Source organism: Artibeus jamaicensis, unplaced genomic scaffold, assembly GCF_021234435.1.
Source record: "Artibeus jamaicensis isolate MK-2021 breed Jamaican fruit bat unplaced genomic scaffold, CSHL_Jam_final contig_2259, whole genome shotgun sequence".
NCBI lineage: Eukaryota > Metazoa > Chordata > Mammalia > Chiroptera > Phyllostomidae > Artibeus > Artibeus jamaicensis.
Genome location: NW_026521468.1, coordinates 3,471,674 through 3,493,328, shown reverse-complemented (window position 1 = coordinate 3,493,328; position 21,655 = coordinate 3,471,674). Strand labels below are relative to the sequence as shown.

The 21,655-nt window shown below is 48.3% G+C and overlaps 2 protein-coding genes across 2 annotated transcripts; both read right to left on the bottom strand.

Annotated features, from left to right (window-relative positions):
- Window positions 1-7,579: 7,579 nt before the first annotated feature.
- LOC128626778 (C-C motif chemokine 3-like) lies at window positions 7,580-11,569 on the bottom strand. The gene is made up of 3 exons (XM_053661306.1): window positions 11,440-11,569; window positions 8,187-8,298; window positions 7,580-7,796 (listed from the first exon to the last, which is right to left on the bottom strand). Exons 1-3 carry the CDS (start codon window positions 11,534-11,536, stop codon window positions 7,685-7,687), a joined length of 321 nt encoding a protein of 106 aa, XP_053517281.1. The 5' UTR covers window positions 11,537-11,569; the 3' UTR covers window positions 7,580-7,684.
- Window positions 11,570-13,988: 2,419 nt separating this feature from the next.
- Window positions 13,989-18,037, bottom strand: LOC128626776 (C-C motif chemokine 15-like). Its single transcript, XM_053661304.1, has 4 exons — window positions 17,850-18,037; window positions 15,154-15,204; window positions 14,647-14,758; window positions 13,989-14,246 (listed from the first exon to the last, which is right to left on the bottom strand). Exons 1-4 carry the CDS (start codon window positions 17,929-17,931, stop codon window positions 14,123-14,125), a joined length of 369 nt encoding a protein of 122 aa, XP_053517279.1. The 5' UTR covers window positions 17,932-18,037; the 3' UTR covers window positions 13,989-14,122.
- Between the last annotated feature and the right edge of the window lie 3,618 nt (window positions 18,038-21,655).

Here is a 21,655-nt window from a genome sequence, read left to right as displayed (position 1 = left end):
CTGGACACAGGCTGGGCCCCCAGCTCAGGCCTCAGGTGGACATGTGGCCTTGAGGGGCTCCAAGCACCGCTCCTCAGCATCTCTGGGGGCAACGCCCCCCACATGGGAGGCCCTGTTTTGAGGGAGTGGAGAAGCAGGTTGGCCTCATTGCAGGGCCTTGGCGGGAAGGGGTCCGGTGCTGGGGGAGGCGAGGGTGGAACCGGTTCAAGAAAACGCCAGGTCTCTTAGTCGAGGCCCTCCCCGTCCTGCGCCCCGCAGCCTCACTCCGGCCTGTTTTCCCTGCAGGGACCAGGGTGGAAGGAAGACAGGGAATGGCGTTCATGTGAGGAGGATGTAGTCTCGGTCCCTAGGGCGATAGTGATGATGGTGACGATGATGATGAGGAGGAGGAGGAGCAGGCAGGGAATGGCAGCCCTGGGGACCTCCATCTCCCCCCAGACAGAGCCACTGTGGGGGGGGAGCTGGCCCAGTAGGGGCTCCTGGGGCTCCCGGGCTGACGGAATGCTGAGAAGTGATTATCTAGGCAAAACAGTTTTCGAATAAGAGAACTGAGATTTCAAAGGAAAGTAGAAAGTGATGATGACCTCAGCGCTTTTGTATCCGGCACAGATGGTGAGGGTGGCGTGAAGGAAGTACCAAGAGCCGAGGTTCTGGGAGGGAAGCTGCCGTCCACCCCCAGTGGGAACGTCTCCCTATTGACCTAAATCCTCCATTAGGTGGAGACCATGGGCCCGGGGCTGGGGCGCAGGGGTGGGGGGCACTGGCCCAACTGAGTGTGAGATCTGGAGGCTGGAATCAGCCGTCCTAGGCCCGACTCCAGTTCCAGGTCTCAGAATAAGGCTGTGTCGGGGCTGGAGGAGATTTAGACTCTGTTCCCCCGAAGATCAGAGGGGGTTTGGGGTGACAGGATGAAGTCTGGAGTCCCCCACATCAGCTCTCGAATCCTCACGGGAACCTTAGGCAGAACTTCTGGCTCCCAGTCTCGCTCCCACACCCTCACCACAGCCTGAGTGAGGACGTGCCGTGGCGCGCAGTAGGTCGTTTATCTGACAAAGGTTCTCTAACAGCTGCTAGACACGCTAGCTGCTGTCCCAAAGGCTTCAGGCCCAATCGATCCTTGTATCAGCAGTTGGGGAAACTGAGGCACAGAGAGCCTAAACGACTTGCCCAAGGCATGGCCATTGGTAAGTAGAATTGGGATTCAAACCTGAGCAGCCTGGCCCCAAGTCTGTGTTCTTAAGCACCACACACTTGGAGGAATAGGGGAGCCCCAATTATGCTGTCTGAAAACACCCTGGCAGGCTGGGTTTCCCCGAGCTCAGGTGGGGGTCCCTCTGGGACCTTCTCCCGGTGTCCGACTTTGACCCTAGGCAGCTCGGTGGGAACCTGAAGTATGCATATGCCCAGTTCAGGGACGGCCACCCCGCTTGACAACATCCCATCAGGGATGGCGGTGGGCTGCAGCTCCGTGTCGGAAGCTGCTCTGAGCCCCTGTCCTCGTGGCTCAGAAAGGAGCCCCGTGAGTGACAGGTGTTTCTGTGCGGGTGCAGCCTGCTTGCTATGTGTTTGCCATTTACTGAGGATGAGGCGGGGCTCAGGGGGGGCCGGTGACTCGCTCGCATTCTCAGAATGGCTTGGGGACAGGGTAAAGCCATCTCTGCAGACTCGCAGCCCTGTGGCCTCAACCAAGCTCTTTCTGGGGGCACTTGGCCCACTCTGCCTGCTGTTGTCTTCCTGCCTCGACCCCTCCAGGCAGGGGGCGGGGTGTCTGTGATTTATCCTCGCCCATTGGCGGAGACCCTCGTGTATAGCAGGTGATTAATAAATGCACGTTTTAGAAGAGGGGTGCATGCGTGAACTGAGCTAGTCTTCCTGTGTACACCTCACAGGCTCATTACTCTTTCTGCACACTTGACTGATACTCTTTGCTGTGTAGAGAATTCTGTATTGAGAGTATTGAGAATATTCTAAGGAGGAACTTTTATTTGTGGTGATGTTTTTTCCTCTATGTAGACCATTTAATTTTTTATTATTTACCTTTATTTTCTTACTTTTTGGTACAAAAAGACATACTTTGCCCCTGCTCTGGCCTCAGTCATTTCTCTAATGGGCCTGGTTCCTGTTTGCGGAGAATGGTTTTAAGTAACCAGGGCCTGTGGGTTCATTGCTTTGGGAATGGCATTGCGGGCTCTGGCTGGTGTGGCTCAGTGGATTCAGTGCAGGCCTGTGATCCAAAGGGTCCCCGGTTAAATTCCCAGTCAGGGCACATGCCTGGGTTGCGGGCCAGGTCCCCAGTGGTGGGTGCGTGAGAGGCAACCACACACTGATGTTTCTCTCCCTCACTTTCTCCTTCCCTTCCCTTCTCTCTAAAAATAAATAAATAAAATCTTTAAAAAATTATTTGTATTTATGTATTGGTTGATAAAGAAAATAGGTGCCTTTTGTGAGAGTCGCAGGCAACAGTGAAGTTGCAAAGCCAAGTGAGAGTCTCGGTCAAAGTGCCCTGGCACCAGCTGGTGTCGCACCACCTGGGACCTCGTTAGGGAGGCTGGTCCTTTGGCCCCACTCAGTCCTCCTGAATCAGAATTTCTGGGGCTGGGACCCAGCAATCTAGTTTGACGAGCTCTCCAGATGATTCCTTTTTTTTAATTTAAAGATTTTATTTATTTTATTTTTAGATAGAGGGGAAGGGATGGAGGAAGAGAGGGAGAGAAACATCAGTGTGTGGTTGCCTCTCCTGTGCCCCTACTGGGGACCTGGCCTGCGTCCCAGGCATGTGCCCTGACTGCAAATTGAACCCCTGACCCTTTGGTTCGCAGCCTGCGCTCAGTCCACTGAGCCACACCAGCCAGGGCTCTCCAGGTGATTCTTATGCTAAAAGTGCAAAAGCCCTGATCTACATACAGCCATGCCTTGGTTTATGGCACTTCGCAGCTGTTGTGCTTTTTAAAAATTGAAGGCAGGACCCTCCACCAGCATCGTGGTGTCTGGGACTAAACCTGCAATATCTCTGCGGTTTGCCTGTAGTACAGCTTCCTGCCTGGTGTGTGGCGATATGTTGGTCTCTTCAGCTCTTGGGCAGCCTGTCTGGGGCCTAGGGAGGCCTCAGCCCCAGGCTGGTTGCCGTCAACACGAACTTCAACATTTTACTGCAGTGCAGCCCACCGAGTTATCCAAGTCAGGGCCAGACTTCATCATTCTGACCCAGTGTTGCCTAATTGGAGATTTAGTAATGAATTAGAGATGACTCTTACAGGCAGATGTCCTATCTTATTTTCATTCTTGTCTCTACACTGAAATATTCTTGAAGGGCAGGAGCCTAATGTGTTTGGCTCTGATAGTTTTTCTTTTTTATGTGTTATTTAATATTTTTTAAATTTTAATTGTTCCAGTACTGATGGTTTTTCTAATGCCCACAAAGTGCAACATAAAGCAGTCGCTCCGAAATAACCCGAGCGACAGTGAATATCTGTTTCGGAGTTCCGGAGGAAGGGAGGTGGGTGCTCTGGCTGGGGCAGTGAGGGAAGGGTTCAGGGCGGCACTGGAATTGAACTTCGCAGGATGGGTTGGGTTTGCTCAGAATTGAGGGGAGGGGCGTTTCTGCCAGAGGGATGGCGGAAACAAGGAAGTGAGAAAGAACACGCTGTTCGTGAGGAAGTGGGAAAACAGTCCTTGAGTCTCAGGCAATGGACCCAGCCGGGACCTGCCCTTATCTCCTCCAAGATCTCGACTGGCATATGCTTGGTCAGAAAGGTGAGAATGGTTCCCATCCTTTATTTCTGCTCAGCGGCCATTGTCACGACCCAAATCCTTGACCAGGAAACACGTGGCTCTCTACTATGCAGAGCCCTGCCGCTCCTCATTTCATTCTAAGATGACCACTTGACCAGCCGAGAACCCAACGAAGCTGGGTACAGGCATTCATTCCCCTGAGGTCTAGCGCAGTTGCAATCCAACAACTCTGGAACATTTTCCCCAAGGCTCTGAAAGCAAATCACTACCGAGAAGCCACAAACTACTGTTGCGGTCACTCAGTCGTGGAAGCCAGGGCTCAACGGGCCGGCGCTGACCCCACACTCCAGAATTCCCCGGAACTCGGGACAGCGCTGAGAGCGACAGGGAAGATTGTAGCTGAGTCCCAATGGAGGCCAGAACCCTGAGCATCTGTGTTTGTTTTTCCCTCTCCCCAAATCCCGTCGCAATGACAGAACAAATACGAAAACAAAAACACATTCCTTGTAGCAGTAGGGGATCTGAAAAGATGGTGTCAGCTGCCCATAAGGGGAGAAATTTCTGTTCGGTGTAAAGGACATGCACCGGCTTGGTGGCAAAACACAAGGAGGCTGCAAAACCTTGTATCCTCATACAGGTGAAGGGGAAGATGATTGAGAAAGCGGGTTTCCACCAGGATCCTGGGTAGCACAACCCTCGAGTCAGTGGGGGGGGGGAAGAAGCTACGACCTTGCCAGCCCCCAGTTCAGGACGTCAGGAGCAGGGGTGGCCCCGGGATGACCCTACAAGCACAGCTGTCTACCTACAGGAAGAGATCTGCCGTGGGGATCCCCCAAAGGGGGCGGTGCCCCGGAGAAAGAACTGGGCGGGGCCCTGGATAACTTCCGGTCAGGGGCAAGAAACCCCGCCCCCTACCCGGTGAAACTCTCTGATGATCAGTGAAAGGCTGAATCAGTTCCGCCCCTCCTGCTTCACCTACCAGAGCCAGGGCCCCTGTGGTCGGAATCCGCAGTCACAACGGAGGAGTAAGGGACTTCCGCTTAGGCTGGGAAAAGGAAAAGCAGCCCTGAAGGTCACGTGCACTAAGGTGCTCTTCCCCTTCACAACTCCACCAGCTAGCCTGCCAGTCAGTTTCCAGGTAAGTCCTAAAGGGGTGGGTCCAAGTGAGGCCCTAGGGCCACTGTGAGGCCTAGGGCCTGAGTCACCCGGAATGCTTGTTTCAGTTGTACACACCGGTGTGTAGTAAGCCTTTATCCCCAACCACTTCCTGCCCATCCCTCCACTCCCGAGTGATGGAGTAAAAGAAAGTTTTCTACGCTGTAGTCAAACCTTCAAAGATCAGCTGTTTTAATAGGAAGGATGGGATACACTGTGAATTTGTGTTTAATCTCTAGATATTAGAGTAATTGACAGCTTTACTCACTGGTTATCCGTAAGGTTTTTTTTTTGTTATTGATTTCTTATGGGCAGTCACCCAAAAAAGTAAGCATAGGTTTTAAAAGTTTAATTTTTTTAACTAAAGAAGCTTTGTTGTTTGGAATCCAGTGCTTTCATCTGTTTATGAAAGAGACAGTGACCAAGATTTACTAATTGTAAATATGTAGGCTTTAATAGACACGGACGTGAAGTTGATATTAACTGCAACTGTCAATGTTTTTCTTAATGTTCTTTAACGTTCAAGAAGACACGTTTTGAGGAACATATATCTCTTAAGAAAAAACATTCCAGCCAGAAAGAAGGCATCAGGGTGACTGTGGGCCTTTCAATTATATTGGAACGTTGTCTAAGATGCCCACCGCAGGAGTGCTTACATCTGTGGGGAAATGCACTTTCTTTTAGGTATATTTTAATGATTATCCTATTACAGTTGCCCCATTTTTTCTCCCCTTTATCCCCCTCTGTCCTGCATTCAGCTCCCATGAGCATCCCCTCTCCCGCTTAGTTCAGGTCCATGGGTCCTACATAGAAGTTATTTGGGTCTCCATTTCCCATACTTTGCTTAACCTCCCCCTGTCTATTTTGTACCTACCATTTAGGCTTCTTATTCCCTGTGCCTTCCCCCCCCCCTCCTCCTCCACCTCCTACTGCTAACCCTCCATCTGGTGTCTGTTTCTGTGATTCTCTTCCTGTTCTAGTTATTTGCTCAGTTTGTTTTTGTTTTTTTTAGGTTCGGTTGTTGATAGTTGTGAGATTGTGGTCATTTTTCATAGTTTTGACCATCCTCTTTTTCTCAGACAATTCCCTTTAACAGCTCATGTAATAAGATCTTGGTGATGATGAACTCCTTTAACTTCACTGCCACGTCCACTGTCGAGTCCACTGTTGGATCCCTCTCTCCGTGACAAGGTCCTGAGAGGGGGTGTAAGACTTCAAGGAAGCAGTTTCCAACTTGGTGGACGTGGCATGGAAGGCCCTGCAATACCTACTGTGATTGTGCTTGCTTTGGGGATCATGACCTTTTCTGCTTTAATCATTATAAATACCCTTGCAGTGATTCAGATAGTGCACCTAGACCTTTCCCGGCTCAATGAACAGAATAATGATATCATACTAGAAACGTCAGGGAATATAGGTACAAAGAAACAACTAGAACAATCTGAGAATTCAAGCTTAATCAATAACAGATCATTGGAAAAACACCCAAGATAAGATAGAGAACTCTAGGAAATCAGGAGATGATCTCACTGCTTTCTTAGAGGGAATCAAAGTACAAAACATGTCTATAAAGGAACTCCTAGAGAAACTTAAAAGAAGTACCCTTGAAAGCCCCCTGCAACATAGGAATAGCCCCTCCTTTACCTTGAATAAGAATATATATCAACTGGACAGGCAAAGAAATAACAAAAGCTAGCTAGTTATTACAAACTAAACAGTTACTAAAGAATCAGAATTTATAGTACACAGAAAAACATTTTAGACAAAAAAAGGTAGATAGCTAAGTTAGACATCACAAGGGCCTTATAATAAATTTCCTATTTTCTCTAGTCAATCTAGCGTATCCTTTTGCCCTATGACAAATTCTGAGAAACTTTAATATACAATAAAATACTTCTAATTGTCTGATTAATAGCTCTCCTGGTTAAAATAATCTTTGTATATTATAACTAAATCTATGGGAACTTTCGTACTTTTACTGATTACCTTTGTATTAATTTTTCTGCTTAAATGATCATGCTATACACCTGCAAATGTTAATCACTACCTAAAATGAAAATATAAAAACCTGCCTGTACTTACAATAAACGGAACAGAGCTTCACTGTCCTTTGAGGCGTGTTGTCCTCTGTCACCCAGCGCTGACGCCTACCCTCACCTGTGGGACCCCTTGACCCGCTGCGGCCGGACCTCGGCACTTCACCTTATCTGGGAAGCACTTTACCTGCCCTTGGGAAATGCACTTTTGATTGAAGTTCTGTTTGCTCTTGATCAAGCCCCAGACTTTGTGAGATTACATGTGAACTTACCAATTTAGGTCAAGCACAGAGGCATGTGGTTTTGTCCAGTAGAAAAGACAACCCAAAAGTTACAGTTATATTGCAATATTGAATATTAGTCTGTTTTTCTCGAAGTTTCAGAATGCCATTCCCAACTAACTGTGTAAAGCTCTGTTCCTCAGATGGTCTTAGAATCAGTTTTATGGTTCCCTCACTAGTGGGTTGAGTACATCTTTGACACATATTGTGTCCATTGATTGGTACATGAATGAGTCATGTTTTTACCTTCTTAAAAATGATTCTGTGATGTCTCATTTTCAAATAAACCTCAAATCCAAAGCCCAGACTTTCCTACATTTTGTTCTCCTCTTCCAGTTCAACCACAGTCAAATTCGATACTTTTTATTGGTGCAATAAGTGGAACAATAATTGTTGCTTTTGAGAAAAGAATTCAGGCCAAGAAACTCCCGGAAGGTGAGAGAGTGGAGGTGGGTGCATGGCATCTACCGTGGCTTCTCCTCAACCAATCCTTTTTCTCTGTTTCTTAGCTGAGTCCAGGTCTTCCATACAATGCCGAACTCTCCTACTGTGGTGGTCTGCACAGACTTGCTGCCCCCTCTTGGTGATGAATCTGGGGAGAAAGATTATACAGTGAAGAGGGTTCAACAAATATGACTGGGGAGCACCATCCTCCTGGCCCCTAGAATTCCCCCACTCAGCCCATTTTGTTCCCCCCTTTCTCTGCTGCAGGGTCTCAGGGGGCCTCCTCTGGGAGACCCTGCCTCTGGCACCCTCTCAGTGACTCAGGGGCGTGTCCCTGAGCAGCCTTGCTCCTGCTCTCCCCACCCCTCCATGGCCTCCCCCTTCACTGGGAGCATCTTATATCTGATGCTGTGCAGGATCCTAATGAGGACACGAACCTCTGCCGACTTCAAAGCATCCAGAGGGTGAGACTTTTCCGGACCTCCCTCCATCATCAGATCCCCAACCCCAAGACATGGCTGGTAAGCTTGGCACTTACATGACAGCAGGCTGGGAGCACTTACTGCTCGTTTCATAATAATCCTCCATGAATTCACATTGGACATTTTGTGTACCATAGGAGAAGCAGCAGTCACTGGTGTGGCGTGCGTCTGTAGCAGGAGAAAGGTCCATGTAAGGACAGAGCCTCTTTCTGAGGAAACTACATCCTCCCCCCCTTGTCTGCAGAGCACAGGGGAGGGTGTGAAGGGGAAGAGCTCCAGGGGTGCTTCCTCCTCTGCAGCACCTGCTGGCATGTCCTTGCTCCCCCCCTACCCCAGGGTTGAGCTGTGCACCCAGGCAGAGCCAGGACCCCTTCTCCCAGAAGAGGAAGGTGCAATGCTGCAGGAGGCGTCAGGGAGGCCCTTCTCCCCAAGGTGAGCAGACTCCAGGACAGCCAGGTGGGACAGAGGTCGTGTATGGGGAGGGACCCACAGTGCACCCTGGTCCCCCTTGGAGATGTCCCCTCCCCCTTTCCCCATGTCCTGTAAATGAGGAGAACTGAAGCCACTGAGCAGATCTGTACCCAACAGCCGCCTTTAAATACATGCACAATGAAACAACTCCTTGGTCTATTAAGAATTGATCCCAATCACGTATGGCCAACTTGAGTTCTATTGGGAGACAGAGACAAGGAGGGAAGAGGAATCACTGGGAGGCTGCACCGTGTCCGTGTCTCCACCTGTGTCGCCCCCCAGCCCAGCCCCGGGGGAGGGGGGCGACGCTGCTGCTGGACACTGGGCGCCCATCTGTGTTCTGGGCCTGCCCCCTGGCCCGTTGTCTCACTGGTGCCCTGAGATTTCTGAGGGGACTTCTGAAAATGTTTGAGCCATGAAAACGTTCTATCCACTTCCTTTCTTTCCTGTTGACTTTAAATACAGAGAGCAAACAGCAAATGCCACATGGATAAATCAGTCACACAGCCACAGCAGGTGCCATAGCCCACAACATGCTCTCCACGCATTTCTGGAACCCACAGGGCCCTGGAGACCAAAAGATGTTCTTCGTTAAGTGATTTGGTGGCACAAAGTCCCCCAAAATGAAGTGAGGCAATTTATAGTCTTTGTCCCATTAGCATAAATATTCGTGTCTGTCTGTGGCAGAAATGTTACTATTTGATTCTAGTGTGCTTCCCAGAGTCTGCTAGGACTGTTAAGAATGTCCAGTTATATATTATCTTTTGAAAATGTTTATTTTTTTGAATGTGCAGTAAAATACACATAATATAAAATGTACAATTTTGCTCTTCTGTCTCAGACTCTGACTCAGGGCTCTGCAGGGATCGAGACCCGAGAAGTGCATGCTGGGTGGGGCAGAAGTGGGTTCACAGGTGTTTGTGTGGGAATAGTTTAACAGTAATTAAGAAATAACAACACAAGAGTGAGCTCTGTGTTTCCCGTGTTCACAACTGTGAATACACTTTTATCACACCCCGTAGTTATCAGGGGAATGAATGGCAAAGAGACCTGGTGGGGACTGGAAGGGCTCAGGGATCAGATAGGACAAGGCGGAAATGCCATCAGAGCCGTAAGAACAGTCACAATTCTTTGAGGCTCAGAGGGAGCACAGAGCTGTGTACTTTAGACCAGACTGAGCAAATGCTAACCATTTTCCAATGTGCACTTTAAAGCATGAAGGACATTCATATCCTGTGCAACTGTAACCACAGACTACCCACGGGGCTTTATTCGTCTCATAAACTTGCACCTCTGTCCCAGCTGGACAGTGACTCCCCACTTCCCTGTCCCCAGCCCTGGGCCACCACCACTCCACACTGTGTCTCTATGACTTGGCTGCTTTGAGGGCCTCATGTCAGTGGAATCACAGGGTGTTCACCCTGTGTTATTGGCTCATCTCACTTATCATAACGTTGTGCTCAGTGTTCCTCCATGTGGTGGCACGTGTCCCAATTTCTGTCCTTTTTGGCTGAATAATATTCTATTGTGTACACAATGTATCCCCCACTTTGAATCCATTCATTTGTTGATGGACACTTGGGGTGCTTCCCCCTGTGGTGTGTTAGGAATGGTGCGGCTGTTAGCACGGGTGCACCTGTGTCTCCCAGGTACCTGCTTCCTGTTCTTTCGGGTGTGTATCCGGAGGTGGAGTTGCCGGTGATATTGTATCACCTTTTCAAACCTCTGCATTTCAAAGCCTCTGCCTTCCAAAGTGCACCCGGCCCCTGTGTTCTGGGGAAGGGACTGTAGGCCTGCGTTATGCTGGTTAGGCGAACACGCTGAGCTGTTGGCTCACTTCCTATGCAGTTCCCCGTGAGTTATGTTTAATGAGGCACGTGGGTACCGTCCAGTGTGCTCGATATGATGTGTGTGGGGCTGGCAAAATAAAGTCTTAAATGGGTTGGTTTACGTTTCATAACAGCTTCCTAGCTAGATCATATCCTGACTCCACCACTTACTGGCTGTGGGATCTGAGCATGTTATCCAAGGCCTCTGTGCCTCAGCTTCTCATGTGCAAAATGAAACTAATAATAATACCCAAAACTGCCCTGGCTGGTGTAGCTCAATGGATTGAGCACTGGCCTGGGAACCAAAGGGTCTCTGGTTCAATTCCCAGTCAGGGCACATGCCTGGGTTGTGGGCCAGGTCCCCAGTAGGGGGTGCACAGTGGGCTACCGCACATGATGTTTCTCTCTCTCTCTTTCTCCTTCTCATCCTCTCTCTCTAAAAGTAAATCAATTCTTTTAAAAAAAATGCTCAAGACCATGCCCCATGCTGGCCGTCTGCTCCACAGGGTTGTCAGGAGGGTTCGGTGCATCAGTGTCTGTGAGACGATGGCAGTGGTTTCTGCTTGTACAAGGCAGTGGAGGTTTTCACTCGTTACTAAGTCAGTAGGATGGTTGGGTGGACTCGGGTGAGTCACCAGCCCGGCTTGTCCCATCTCCTCTTCAAACTGATAGTCTGCACTGCATGGGATACACTAGTTCAACATTGGAGGCGACTGTGCTTTTTTCCCAAGTTTACAATCTGCTACAATTCTTTGGCTCAAGCTCATAATGGTCCCATATGAGCTAAGGGAAGGTATCAGATATTTGTGGCCATGAAAAGGAAGGAGAATTGTTTCCCGAGTGGTGTGTGCACTTTCCCCAGGGACTAAAGGCCACAGGGCAAGGTCCATACCGTGCTGCTGCCTTTAAGCAAGTGCCAAATTCACCTCCATGGCCCTCTGTCTCCTCTCCTTTCTGGAATTCAGGTTACCACCAAATTGGTCACCAGTGCAAAGGCTCACTGACTCACCAGGGGTCGGGGATCTATGCCGGAAAGTTGCATGGGTGGGGAGTCCAAGGGCAGCAGCAAGGATGAGGAAGGGGAGGGCAGCTGCGGAGACCTTCATCTTGCAGGTGTGAGGGCAGAGCTGGTCTGAGTGCTCCGGGCTCTCTGCTCCCGCCTCCCTGGGACCCAGCTCTGCCCTCGTATTTATCAGAAGAGGGGAATCAGGAAGTCCCAGGGCAGACGTCAACAGAATGCCCTTTGGCTGTACAGTGGCGCCGTGATGTTTCTAAGACGGGAACAACTCCTAGAATGCAACAGGAAGTTGAGGGCAACGATAACTTGGGGTTTTCTCAGCTGCCCAATGTTATCGGCAGAAGTGTCAAAATTTCAGACAGAGGTCTCAGCCAAGAGAGGGTCTGGGGACCCTCTGGCACGAGCTCTCCTGCATTATGAGGGTCGTGGAAGTGCCGCAGGAAGCAGTGCAGGGGTACCAGGGAGCTCTCTGGGTAACTTCTTCCCCTTGTGAAGCAGCTGCCTTCTTCTTGCTCTGTTTGTAAATGTCCTGTCTGCAAGCACCAGATTGCGATGCTTACTTCTGCCCAAACAAATCCTTTTTGTGGAGGGACTACCCAGTCGGATTTTTGTTTATGGTAGACAAGAGTGACCGTATTTTATTTATTTAAGTTGTTTAATCTGAATTGATCACACGTTTATTGACTTGAGAGACAGAGAGAGAGAGAGAGAGAGAGATTGATGTGAGACGGAAACTTCAGTCCATTGCCTCCGTTACGTGTTGCAGTCAGGGAATGACCACGCAGCCTTTCCATGTGCGGGTTGGCTCTTCCACCAACTCAGCCCTCAGACAGGGCTGAGCTCATTTTGTTTTAACGACGGACATGTACGTGTGCCTGTTCTGACTCTGGTTTCCATTACAATATTATTGCTTTTACTAGTTTAGATTTTATATACAAAGTAGCAAACGTTTCTGGTTTCATCTCCCAGTGTTCCATGGCATTTATATTTTTTCTCTTAGTGTTTCTTCTGTTAGGTCATTCATAAAGAGTTATAGCCTGTAGCCCTGGCTGGTGTAGCTCAGTGGGTTGAACATGGGCCTGGGAACGAAAAGATCGTGGTTCAGTTCCCCATCAGGGCACATGCCTGGGTGGCAGGCCAGTTCCCAGCAGGGGACATACGAGAAGCAACCATACATTGATGTTTCTCTCCCTCTCTCCTTCCCTTCCCTTCCCTTCTAAAGATAAATAAATAAAATTTTTAAAAAAGAGCTATAGCCTGTAGCAATGACTGAAGCCCTGGGCGGAGTCCATGAACGTTATTGTTCCAATAACATCAGATTCCCATCTCGTAGCAAGTCAAAATTGCCAGTTTCCTTCGCACACATACTTCTTGAAATATAAGTGTGATTTGTATAAAACATGCTATATATACAAAGTCACTACATTTAATTACCAGTAGACAGAGTCATGAACTCACACTTGAAATGTGGCAAGCGATTCAAGCTGGTGAATGGTGACCACTTCTTCCCTACATCCTCCTACTTTGATTCCCCGAAATACTGATCTTAACTTTGACCTCCATGTGTCAAAAGTTTCCGGCTCTTGCTCTTGAAGTCACTGGGTTACTTCATTATTTTCTTAAGTATATTTTATTGATGATGCCACTCCAGTTGTCCCATTTTTTCTCCCCTTTATCTTCATCTGTCCTGCCCCCCCCCACTAGCATCACCCCTGCCCCCCACCTTAGTTCATGTCCATGGGTCGTACACAGAAGTTCTTGGGCTTCTCCGTTTCCTGTCCTGTTCATAACCTGCCCCTGTCTGTTTTGTACCTACAATTCAGGCTTCTTATTTTCTGCCCCTCTTCTCTACATTCTCCCCTCTCTCTGTCCACACTGACAGCCCTCCATGTAATCTCCATTTCTGTGATTCTCTTCCTGTTCTAGTTGTCTGCTTAGTTTGTTTGTGTTTTTACAGTTCAGTGTTTTATAGTTGTGAGTTTGGTGTCATTTTACTGTTCATAGTTTTGATCGTCTTCTTTTTCTTAGACAAGTCCCTTTAACATTTCATATAATAAGATCTTGGTGAGGTGCACTCCTTTAACTTGACCTTATGTGGGAAGCACTTTACCTGCCCTTGGGAAATGCACTTTTGATTAATGTATTTACTCTTGATCAGGCCCTGGACTTTGTGGGATTACCTGTTAACTTACCAATTTTTGCCTGGAGCAGATGAAAGTGGTGTTCATTCAATAGAAAAAACAACCCAAAAGTTACAGTTATATTGCAATATTGAATATTAGTCTGTTTTTCTCGAAGTTACAGAATGCCATTCCCAACCAACTGTGTAAAGCTCTGTTCCTCAGATGGTCTTAGAATCAGTTTTATGGTTCCCTCACTAGAGGGTCAACTACATCTTTGACACATATTGTATCCATCGGTACTTGAAAGAGTCAAGTTTCTACCTTCTTAAAAATGATTCCATGGTGTCTCATTTTCAAATAAACCACAAATCCAAACCCCACCAATTCCTACATTTGCTTTTCCTCTTCCAGTTCAAGTGCAGTCAAATTGGGTACTTTTTATTGGTGCACAGTTTTTACAACCAGAACAGAACATAGTTGTTGCTTTAGACAAGAGAATTCAGGCCAAGAAACTCCCCGAAGGTGGGAGAGTGGAGGTGGGCTCGTGGCATCTAGTACAGCTTCTTCTCACCGGCCGTTTTCTCGGTGTTGGCTGAGGCCAACTTCGTAATGCATTCCTGGACTCCCTCAGCACCGGGGTGGAAACAGACCTCCTGCCCACCCCTGGTTTTGAAACTGGGAAAGAAGGGGGAGAAAGATTATACAGTGAGGAGGGTTCTGCAAATAAGGATGAGGAGCCCCATCCTCCCAGCCCCTGGGCTTCCCTAGCTCAGTCCATCTTGTTCCCCCCTTTCTCTGCTGCAGGGTCTCAGGGGGTCTCCTCTGGGAGACCCTGCCTCTGGCACCCTCTCAGTGACTCAGGGGCGTGTCCCTGAGCAGCCTTGCTCCTGCTCTCCCCACCGCTCCATGGCCTCCCCCTTCACTGGGAGCATCTGGTATCTGATGCTGTGCAGGATCCTAATGAGGACACGAACCTCTGCAGACTTCAAAGCATCCAGAGGTTGAGACTTTTCTGGACCTCCGTCCATCATCAGATCCCCAACCCAAAGACATGGCCTGTAGGCTTGGGACTTACATGACAGCAGCCTGGGAGCACCCAATGGTTGTTAGAAAATAATCCTTCATGATTTTACATCGGATCCTTCGTGTGGTGTAGGAGGAGCAGCAGTCAGTGGGACGGTGCACACCTGTAGCAGGGGAAAGGTCCATGTAAGGACAGAGCCTCTTTCTGAGGAAACTACATCCCCCCCCCTTGTCTGCAGAGCATGGGAGGGTGTGAAGGGGAAGAGCTCCAGGGGTGCTTCCTCCTCTGCAGCACCTGCTGGCATGTCCTTGCTGCCCCCCAGGGTTGAGCTGTGCACCCAGGCAGGGCCAGGACCCCTTCTCCCCAAGGTGAGCAGACTCCAGGACAGCCAGGTGGGAGAGAGGTCGTGTGTGGGGAGGGACCCACAGTGCACCCTGGTCCCCCTTGGAGATGTCCCCTCCCCCTTTCCCCATGTCCTGTAAACGAGGAGGACTGAAGCCACTGAGCAGATCTGTACCCAACAGCCGCCTTTAAATACATGCACAATGAAACATTTACCTGCATGCTGTATCCTGGAATCATCCTGCTCATGCATGGCTGATCCGAGTTCTATTGGGAGACAGAGACAAGGAGGGAAGAGGAATCACTGGGAGGCGGCACCGTGTCCGTGTCTCCACCTGTGTCGCCCCCCAGCCCAGCCCCGGGGGAGGGGGCGACGCTGCTGCTGGACACTGGGCGCCCGTCTGTGTTCTGGGCCTGCCCCCTGGCCCGTTGTCTCACTGGTGCCCTGAGATTTCTGAGGGGACTTCTGAAAATGTTTGAGCCATGAAAACGTTCTATCCACTTCCTTTCTTTCCTGTTGACTCTAAATACAGAGAGCAAACAGCAAATGCCACATGGATAAATCAGTCACACAGCCACAGCAGGTGCCATAGCCCACAACATGCTCCCCACGCATTTCTGGAACCCACAGGGCCCTGGAGACCAAAAGGTGTTCTTCGTTACGTGATTTGGTGGCACAGAGTCCCCCAAAGTGAAGTGAGGCAATTTATAGTCTTTGTCCCATTAGCATAAATATTCGTGTCTGTCTGTGGCAGAAATGTTACTATTTGATTCTAGTGTGCTTCCCAGAGTCAGCTAGGACTGTTAAGAATGTCCAGTTATGTGTTATCTTTTAAAATTATGTTTATTTTTTTAATGTGTGTTAATATAAAGTGTACAACTTTGACCTTGCTCTTCTGTCTCAGACTCTGACTCAGGGCCCTGCAGGGATCGAGACCCGAGAAGTGCATGCTGGGTGGGGCAGAAGTGGGTTCACAGGTGTTTGTGTGGGAATAGTACAGTAATTAAGAAATAACAACACAAGAGTGAGCTCTGTGTTTCCCGTGTTCACAACTGTGAATACACTTTTATCACACCCCGTAGTTATCAGGGGAATGAATGGCAAAGAGACCTGGTGGGGACTGTGAAGGGCTCAGGGATCAGATAAGACAAGGCGGAAATGCCATCAGAGCCGTAAGAACAGTCACAATTCTTTGAGGCTCAGAGGGAGCACAGAGCTGTGTACTTTAGACCAGACTGAGCAAATGCTAACCATTTTCCAATGTGCACTTTAAAGCATGAAGGACATTCGTATCCTGTGCAACTGTAACCACAGACTACCCACGGGGCTTTATTCATCTCGTAAACTTGCACCTCTGTACCAGCTGGACAGTGACTCCCCACTTCCCTGTCCCCAGCCCCGGGCCACCACCACTCCACACTGTGTCTCTATGACTTGGCTGCTTTGAGGGCCTCATGTCAGTGGAATCACAGGGTGTTCACCCTGCGTTATTGGCTCATCTCACTTATCATAACGTCGTGCTCAGTGTTCCTCCATGTGGTGGCACGTGTCCCAATTTCTGTCCTTTTTGGCTGAATAATATTCTATTGTGTGCACAATATATCCCCCACTTTGAATCCATTCATTTGTTTATGGACCCTTGGGGTGCTTCCCCCCGGGGGTGTGTTAGGAATGGTGTGGCTGTTAGCACGGGTGCACCTGTGTCTCCCAGGTACCTGCTTCCTGTTCTTTCGGGTGTGTATCCGGAGGTGGAGTTGCCGGTGATATTGTATCACCTTTTCAAACCTCTGCCTTTCAAAGCCTCTGCCTTCCAAAGTGCACCCGGCCCCTGTGTTCTGGGGAAGGGACTGTAGGCCTGCGTTATGCTGGTTAGGCGAACACGCTGAGCTGTTGGCTCACTTCCTATGCAGTTCCCCGTGAGTTATGTTTAATGAGGCACGTGGGTACCGTCCAGTGTGCTCGATATGATGTGTGTGGGGCTGGCAAAATAAAGTCTTAAATGGGTTGGTTTACGTTTCATAACAGCTTCCTAGCTAGATCATATCCTGACTCCACCACTTACTGGCTGTGGGATCTGAGCATGTTTATCCAAGGCCTCTGTGCCTCAGTGTCTCATGTGCAAAATGAGACTAATAATTATACCCCCAAACCACCCTGGCTGGTGTAGCTCAGTGCATTGAGTGTGGGCCTGTGAACCAGAGGGTTGCTGGTTGGATTCCCAGTCAGGGCACATGCCTGAGTTGTGGGCCAGGTCCCCAGTAGGGGGTGCATGACAGTCCACTGGACATGATGTTTCTCTCTCTCTATTTCTCCTTCTCATCCTCTCTCTCTAAAAGTAAATCAATTCTTTAAAAAAAATAATGCTCAAGACCATGCCCCATGCTGGCCGTCTGCTCCACAGGGTTGTCAGGAGGGTTCGGTGCATCAGTGTCTGTGAGACGATGGCAGTGGTTTCTGCTTGTACAAGGCAGTGGAGGTTGTCACTGGTTACTAAGTCAGTAGGACGGTTGGGTGGACTCGGGTGAGTCACCAGCCCAGCTTGTCCCATCTCCTCTTCAAACTGATAGTCTGCGCTGCACGGGATACACTAGTTCAACATTGGAGGCGACTGTGCTTTTTTGCCCAGTTCACAATCTGCTACAATTCTTTGGTTCAAGCTCATAATGGTCCCATATGAGCTAAGGGAAGGTATCAGATAATTGTGGCCATGAAAAGGAAGGAGAATTGTTTCCCGAGTGGTCTGTGCACTTTCCCCAGGGAACAAAGGCCACAGGGCAAGGTCCATACCCTGCTGCTGCTGCTGCTGCCTTTAAGCAAGTGCCAAATTCACCTCCACAGAACCTCTGTGTCTCCTCCCTGGAATTCAGGTTACCCCCAAATTGGTCACCAGTGCAAAGGGTTTCTCACTCACCACGGGCCGGCGATCCACGGGCCAGGCGTCCAAGGGCAGCAGCAAGGATGAGGAAGGGGAGGATAGCTGCAGAGACCTTCATCTTGCAGGTGTGAGGGCAGAGCTGGCCTGAGTACTCCTGGGCTCTCTGCTCTTGACTCGCTGGGACCCCAGGCCTGCCCTGGAGTTTATAAAGGGGAGGAAAATCAGGAAGTCACGAGGCAGAGGTCACTGGGCTACTCTTCTGCTGTATATTTGGCAACTTGATATTTTTAAGAAGCTAAGAAGTCTGGGAGTGCAACAGGAAGTTGAGGGCAACGATAACTTGGGGTTTTCTCAGCTGCCCAATGTTATCGGCAAAAGTCAAAATTTCAGATAGGCCTCAGCCAAGACAGGGTCTGGGGACCCTGTTGCAGGAGCTGTCCTGCACTATGAGGGTCATGGAAGTGTCACAGGAAGGAGTACCTGTAGGGGTACCTGCCTACAGGCAGGGGTACCAGGGAGCTCTCTGGGTACCTTCTTCCCCTTGTGAAGCATCTGCCTTCTTCTTCTTGCTCTGTTTGTAAATGTCATGTCTGCAAGCACCAGATTGCGATGCTTATTTTTGCCCAAACGAATCCTTTTTGTGGAGGGAATACCCAGGTGGATTTTTGTTTATGGTAGACAAGAGTGACCGTATTTTATTTATTTTTTTGAAATCTGAATTGATCACATGTTTATTGACTTGAGAGACAGAGAGAGAGAAAGAGAGAGAGAAAGAGAGAGAGAACAATTATGTGAGAGAGAATCTTCAATCAATTGCTTACCTTAGGTATCCCGAGCTGGGATCAAACACGCAACCTTTTTAAAAAATCTTCATTTTATTGTTGTTCCATTACAGTTGTCTGCCTTTAGACCCACCACTGTCCCCCCGCCCCTGCCATCCCTACCTCCCTCCCTTTCTTCCACTCCCCCTTGATTTTTTTCCATGTGTCCTTTATACTCGTTTCTGAAAGCTCTTTCCCCCTTTCCCGCCATTTATCCCCTTCCACCTCCCCTCTGGTTACTGTCAGATTGTTCTTAATTTCAATGTCTCTGGTTATATTTTACTTGTTTTTTTTTTGTTGTTTAGATTCTAGTTAATGGTGAGATCATATGTCCCTTACCACCTGGCTTATTTCACTCAGCAGAATGTTCTCTGGTTCCATCCATGATGTGGCAAAGGGTAGGCGCTCCTTCTTTCTTTGTGGTGCGTAGAATTCCATTGTGTAAATGTACCACAGTGTTTTGATCCATTCATTTACTGATGGGCACCTAGGTTGCTTCCAATTCTTGGCTATTGTAAATTGTGCTGCTATGATCATTGGGGTGCATAGGTTCTTTTGGATTGGTGTTTCAGGACTCTTAGGCTATAATCCCAGCAGTGGAATTTCCGGGTCAAAAGGCAGTTTCATTCTTGATTTTTTGTGCTAACTCCATACTGCTTTTCATAGCGGCTGCACCAGTCTGCATTCCCACCAACAGTGCACTAGGGTTCCCTCTTCTCCACATCCTCTCCAACACTTGTTGTTGTTAATTTGTTTATGATGGCCATTCTCTCCCATGTGAAGTGGTATCTCATTTGGGTTTTATTTTGCATCCATATGATGGCTAGTGTGCTGAGCAATTTCTTATGTCTCTGGGCCCTCTGTATGTCCTGCTTGGAGAAGTGTCTGTTCAAGTCTTTTGCTCATTTCTTGATAGGAGAACATGCAGCCTTTCAATGTGTGGGACGGTTCTCCAACCAACTGAGCCCTCGGCCAGGGCTGAGCTCATTTTGTTGTTTAACGATGGACATGTATGTGTGCTTGTTCTGACTTTGGTTTCTGTTCCAATTACTATTGCTTTCGCTAATTTAGATTTTATATTCAAATGGGCAAATGTTCCTGGTTTCATCTTCTAGTGTTTCATGGCATTTATATTTTTTCTCTTAGTGTTTCTTCTGTTAGGTCATTTGTAAAGAGCTGTAGCCTGTAGCAATGACTCAAACACTGGGCAGGGTCTGTGAACATTATTGTTCAAATAACATCAAATTCACCTCTCCTAGCAAGTTGAAATTGCCAGTTTAAGGACTTACTTTACTTCCAAAATGTAGTTCTTGAAACATCAATGTGATTTCTATAAAACAGGCTATATATACAAACTCACCAATATTTACTCAGCAGCAGACAAGGCCATGAACTCACAGTTGAAATGTAGCAAAGGCTTCAAGGTAATAAACCGTGACCCCTTCCTTCCTGTGTCCTTCCATCATGATTCCCCCAATGCTGATCTTAACTTTGACCTCCATGTGTCAAAAGTTTCCGGCTCTTGCTCTTGATGTCATTGGGTTACTTTATTATTTTCTTCAGTATATTTTAATGATGATGCTACTACAGTTGTCCCATTTTCTCTCCCCTTTATCCCCCTCCGTGCTGCCCCCATTTCCCATCAGCATCACCGCTCCCCACTTAGTTCAGGTTCATGGGTCATACACAGAAGTTCTTGGGCTTCTTCATTTTCTATACTTTTCCTAACCTCCCCCTGTCTATTTGGTGCTTACTGTTTAGGCTTCTTATTCCATGTACCTTTCCCCCCACTTTTCCCTCTCTGCCTCGCCACCGATACCCCTCCATGTGATCTCCATTTCTGTGATTCTCTTCCTATCCTAGTTGTTAGCTTAGTTTGTTTTTGCTTTTTAGGTTCAGAGTTTGATTATTGTGAGTTTGTTGTTATTTCACTGCTCATAGTCTGATCTTATTTGTGGGAGGAACTCTGTCCAGCAGCGTGCTCCTCCTGTCCACTGCGGATGAGAAATAAGTCGTCCCGGACGCAATCTTGCTGTTCCAGTGGGAAAGAGGATGGCAACTCCTTCTAGTGGAGAATGCCCCATGCCCTTCTCCCAAATGGCTTTTATTGGGAGTGGGATGTGTAGGTGTATATACAGAGAGCTCATCAACCAGTGTCAGAAAGGCCCTAGTCACACAAACACAGGTATTATCTACAGATGACAATTGAAGGAACACAGAGATCTGTCACAGGTCAGGGTCTGTTGGTCACAGTGACTCCAGAGGGTCTTTTGGTTGTATTTCATGAGACAAGGAGTTTACTTCTTATGCCTTGAACTTAAACATCTGGTTGATATCACCAGGGCCATACAGAGCAAAGCAGAGCAAGCTTCAAAGGATACAATGTATTTATCAGGCTTGATTCCCGTGGGGACCCTCATGCTTCCCTCCCACGTTTTTACCTGGTTTTCCAGGGAGACTTACTAGCCCCTTTTGGGGCTTGCTCTCCAGGGGCCACAGTCTCAGAAACCAAACAGAATGATTCCCAACACTTACTCTTAGATGAGTCCCTTTAACAGTTCACAGGACGAGAGCTTGGTGATGATACACTGCTTTAACTTGACCTTATCTGGGAAGCACTTTACCTGCCCTTGGGAAATGCACTTTTGATTGAAGTTCTGTTTGCTCTTGATCAGGCCCCGGACTTTGTGAGATTACATGTGAACTTACCAATTTCGGTCAAGCACAGAGGCATGTGGTGTTTGTCCAGTAGAAAAGACAACCCAAAAGTTACAGTTATATTGTAATATTGGATATTAGTCGGTTTTTAACTAAGTTCCAGAATGCCATTCCCAACCAACTGTGTAAAGCTCTGTTCCTCGGATGGTCTTAGAATCAGTTTTATGGTTCCCTCACTAGTGGGTCAAGTACATCTTTCGTACACATTGTGTCCATCGGTAGTTGAATGAGTCATGTTTTTACCTTCTTAAAAATGATTTTCTGATGGCTCATTTTTAAATAAACCACAAATCCAAAGCCCAC

Excerpts from the sequence above, each read along its gene's own strand:
- LOC128626778 (XM_053661306.1), bottom strand. The coding sequence starts at position 11,536 with ATGAAGGTCTCCGCAGCTGCCCTCCCCTTCCTCATCCTTGCTGCTGCC. Across the intron at positions 8,299-11,439 it reads GCATAGATCCCCGACCCCTG|ACGCACGCCACACCAGTGAC; the intron begins GTGAGTCAGTGA and ends CTCCTGCTACAG. Across the intron at positions 7,797-8,186 it reads TGCTCCCAGCCTGCTGTCAT|ATTCATCACCAAGAGGGGGC; the intron begins GTAAGTGCCAAG and ends CTTTCTCCCCAG.
- LOC128626776 (XM_053661304.1), bottom strand. The coding sequence starts at position 17,931 with ATGAAGGTCTCTGCAGCTATCCTCCCCTTCCTCATCCTTGCTGCTGCC. Across the intron at positions 15,205-17,849 it reads CCGTGGATCGCCGGCCCGTG|AACTCGGATCAGCCATGCAT; the intron begins GTGAGTGAGAAA and ends GTCTCCCAATAG. Across the intron at positions 14,247-14,646 it reads TGCTCCCAGGCTGCTGTCAT|TTTCAAAACCAGGGGTGGGC; the intron begins GTAAGTCCCAAG and ends CTTCTTTCCCAG.